Source organism: Bombus affinis, chromosome 3 (genome assembly GCF_024516045.1).
Source record: "Bombus affinis isolate iyBomAffi1 chromosome 3, iyBomAffi1.2, whole genome shotgun sequence".
Classification (NCBI taxonomy): Eukaryota; Metazoa; Arthropoda; class Insecta; order Hymenoptera; family Apidae; genus Bombus; species Bombus affinis.
In genome coordinates this window covers 14,372,420-14,375,740 of record NC_066346.1, presented here as the reverse complement: position 1 = coordinate 14,375,740, position 3,321 = coordinate 14,372,420, and the positions used below count along the sequence as shown (strand labels likewise).

Sequence of the window (3,321 nt, the reverse complement as noted above, 5' to 3'; positions counted from 1 at the left end):
CTTAAAATGGTCGTCCATAAAACAAAAGAAGGTCTGTCCGTGAAACACAGCCTGTCGTGCTACCCGTAAAACAAAAAGAATCCCTATCCTACATGAACTCTAGGGAGTTTATACCGCCCCTCGAATGGGGAGTGGAACAGATTCCCTTCAGATCCCCGATTACCGTTATCCACTTCATATATGGAGTTTGAAATCCTTCTTAGAATTATGAAAGGTCCTTTCCTAATTTCTTCCAGCTTATTTCTATTCATTTTTTTTCCATTATGGGTGTAGACCATATCACCGATTTTAAATTCGTGTTCTCTTCTTTTTTTATCGTATTTTTGTTTGTTAATTTCGAAATTTCTTGTTGAGTTTTTGAATGCTTCTTCTCTGTCTCTTTTTAGGTTTATCTTATTCTCCATTATTTCCTTAGGGACGATTTCAATCATTTTTCCATTCAGTAAATGATTTGGGGCAAACCCCGTTACACTGTGTCTGGTGTTATTGTTTTCTTCTACGCTTTCTTCTGTGATTTTTGTCCAGTTTCTCTTATTTTTGTCTGAATTACATCTGATCCTGTTTACTAATGTTTGATTTACCCTTTTGTTCAGTCCATTGGAGGATGGGCAGTCTGTCGAGGTGAAAATTAATTTAATGTTCCTTTTCCTCGTATACTCTTGAATTTCTTTGGATGTCATTACTGGGTATCGGTCTGCAAGGATAATTTTTATGCAATCAGTTTCTCCTGTCGAGTCTATAAGTTTTATGATATCTTCTGTGTGTTGTGTTTTCGATGTGGACATAAAAACAGCCCTTGAAAAATGATCGATGAGTATGTGCATGTATTTCTTTGGTGAGTTGTTATTGGGTGAAATCGACCTGGGAAATTCAGTGCTTCATAAATCACACAAGGTTGTTTCTTGGGCAGTGGCTCTGGCTTTCTGTCCAATCTTGCGTTACTCCCTTGTGTTTTTCTTCCCTTCGTCTGATATTGCCCCAAGAATCCGATTAAGCCATTTGTTGATTGTACTGTTTCTTTATCGATTTTATCTTGAATGTGTATGGGTAATCCAATAACAATTAGATTTATCCCTGTCTCTTCAGAAGTCTTTCTCCTTACTTCCAATATTAATCATTCCTTTTTTATGGCATATTCAGTGAATGAACCTGAAATGTATTTAAAGTTATAAGCGTATCGTACTGCAGACCAACCTTTATTGCCAGAGGCTTTTTGAACTGCCACCTTCCAATTTTCCCAGTTGTATTCTTCATCCTTCAGCAGATTTGTCTGGTACCATTCTGATGCTGTTTTTCCCAAATATTTCTTCAAATTCTTGATCCTTTTTTCATGAGTTTGGATTTTGTATTTTTCGTATTCGGTTTCATACTCATATTAGAGTATGGAAGGGATGCGTATGTGAAATATGAATATTTCATACTCCAATCTGTGGCTTTTTGCGTTCCATCAAATTGTTTTATGACAAAGTCTGTGCCTTCTCTCTCATGCATGTTTTGTTTCTGGAAAATCTCTAATAATGTTTCTGTTTGAAGATTGGGCTTTTCGATTTCGGTCTTTATTTTCCTTGTGGGGATGATCTCCGATTCTTCTAAGTAAATATCTCGAAACACGAAGTTTAAACTTGTACCGATGTATGACGCTGCCGTTGCGTCATCCATCGTGAGTGCAATGTTTCTGTAATGGCTTACCTTGGTTAAGTTGTTTGCGGCTTTCTTCACTATCGATAAACTGAATAACCGCGGATGATGATCTCTTGCTTGATATTCTGGAGGAAAGACATCACATACTTCATCTTCTGGTTTTCTTATGGATTCTTATGCATTCTATTTTCTCCCCCTTGCGTTCTCGTTCACGGCGATACGTAGCTTCACTTCTAACGGCATGGCGTAGTGAAAATCGATTTGTAAGATGGTAATTTGGTGATAATTCAGGGATCGATTCTGTAGTCTGAAAATCGAGTTTTTATTATGAAGTAAATAATAAAATACAAAAATAAACGACAATTAATATGCGTTTATAACAATAAATAACAATAATTATATAAACGGGAAATAACAAGTCTTTAGTACAATGTTTACCTGAAAATTGAGAATCGATTTTCAACGTCCTGAGCTACCGATCTTTCTTCTTCAGTCTTTAAAATCTTAAATAACTATTCCGTAACCTTGTTTGTCTCTAATGTAACTCTCTGTCCGTCCGTTCGGGAAAAACGTGCTTCTTAAAATGGTCGTCCGTAAAACAAGGGAAGATCGGTCTGTCCGTGAAACACAGCCTGTCGTGCTACCCGCGAAACAAAAAGAATCCCTATCCTACATGAAATCTAGGGAGCTTGCATATATATATATGTATCCTTTTAAAATTCTAAAAAATTATACAGATTCATAAAAATATAGTTAAAGACTTTGTAATATAGCGGTTTTTAAATAAATATATATAGTTTTTAAATAAATGTTAAATTTCTTCCGACTATTCGTATCACATTACGATTATGCTCTTTTAGTTCTATAGCTTACGAAGTTAGTTTAGAAGTCGAGGCTTACCTCACAGGCTTACACAAAAGTATTGGTTGAAGTTTTCCTATCAAAAAAAAAAAAAAAGTAAAAAAAAGGAAAAAGTTGTAATCGCTTTAATCCACAGGTTGTAGTTAACACGTTTGTGTTTCGATTTAAAAGTTAATTCAATTAATCCATAATATCGAAATGTTGCTAACTGTTATTTTATATTTTTTTATATTATTTGATATTTAATCGTTTGATGAATACCATAGATATCTGATATTTAATCATTTAGATGAATTTCATAGATATGTAATATTTCATCGTTAGATGCGTTCCATCAAAGTTTAATATTCATCCGCCCACGTACTCTAAGGGAAGATTTCATATAAACTAATATTCATAACGTTTTAAGACATTTATAAAATAATTACGTAACACTTTATGTTAATTTGGAAATTTAAATAAATTAGAGAATTATCAACACCATTCGTTGTTATAACGATGCTTAATAACTCGGAATACAAACAGCTTTCAAGTAATCGGATAAAATTTATCATGCTGCTAAAGTAAAAGTATGATTTATACAAGGTAAAATCTCCTTTGTAAGTAGTGTGATGCTCGTAATGTCAGGCACACGAAGTATACGCGCATATTATATCACGTAATTTCAGCTTTATTCCATCTCTTAATCGCTTGGTTTGAAGAAGCCGTAAGTAACAAGCGAAGCCATAGCGTAAAATAGTTTTATTAAACTTGTAAACAAATATAAGAAATATAGTCGTAGTATCCAACTGCAAGTTCAAATGCGAAAAATAACGTTCG

The 3,321-nt window shown here is 34.1% G+C and overlaps 1 protein-coding gene across 1 annotated transcript; it reads right to left on the bottom strand.

Annotated features, from left to right (window-relative positions):
* LOC126914805 (uncharacterized) lies at positions 1 to 1,110 on the bottom strand. The gene is made up of 2 exons (XM_050719229.1): positions 862 to 1,110; positions 1 to 694 (listed from the first exon to the last, which is right to left on the bottom strand). Exon 2 carries the CDS (start codon positions 678 to 680, stop codon positions 84 to 86), a length of 597 nt encoding a protein of 198 aa, XP_050575186.1. The 5' UTR covers positions 681 to 694; positions 862 to 1,110; the 3' UTR covers positions 1 to 83.
* Between the last annotated feature and the right edge of the window lie 2,211 nt (positions 1,111 to 3,321).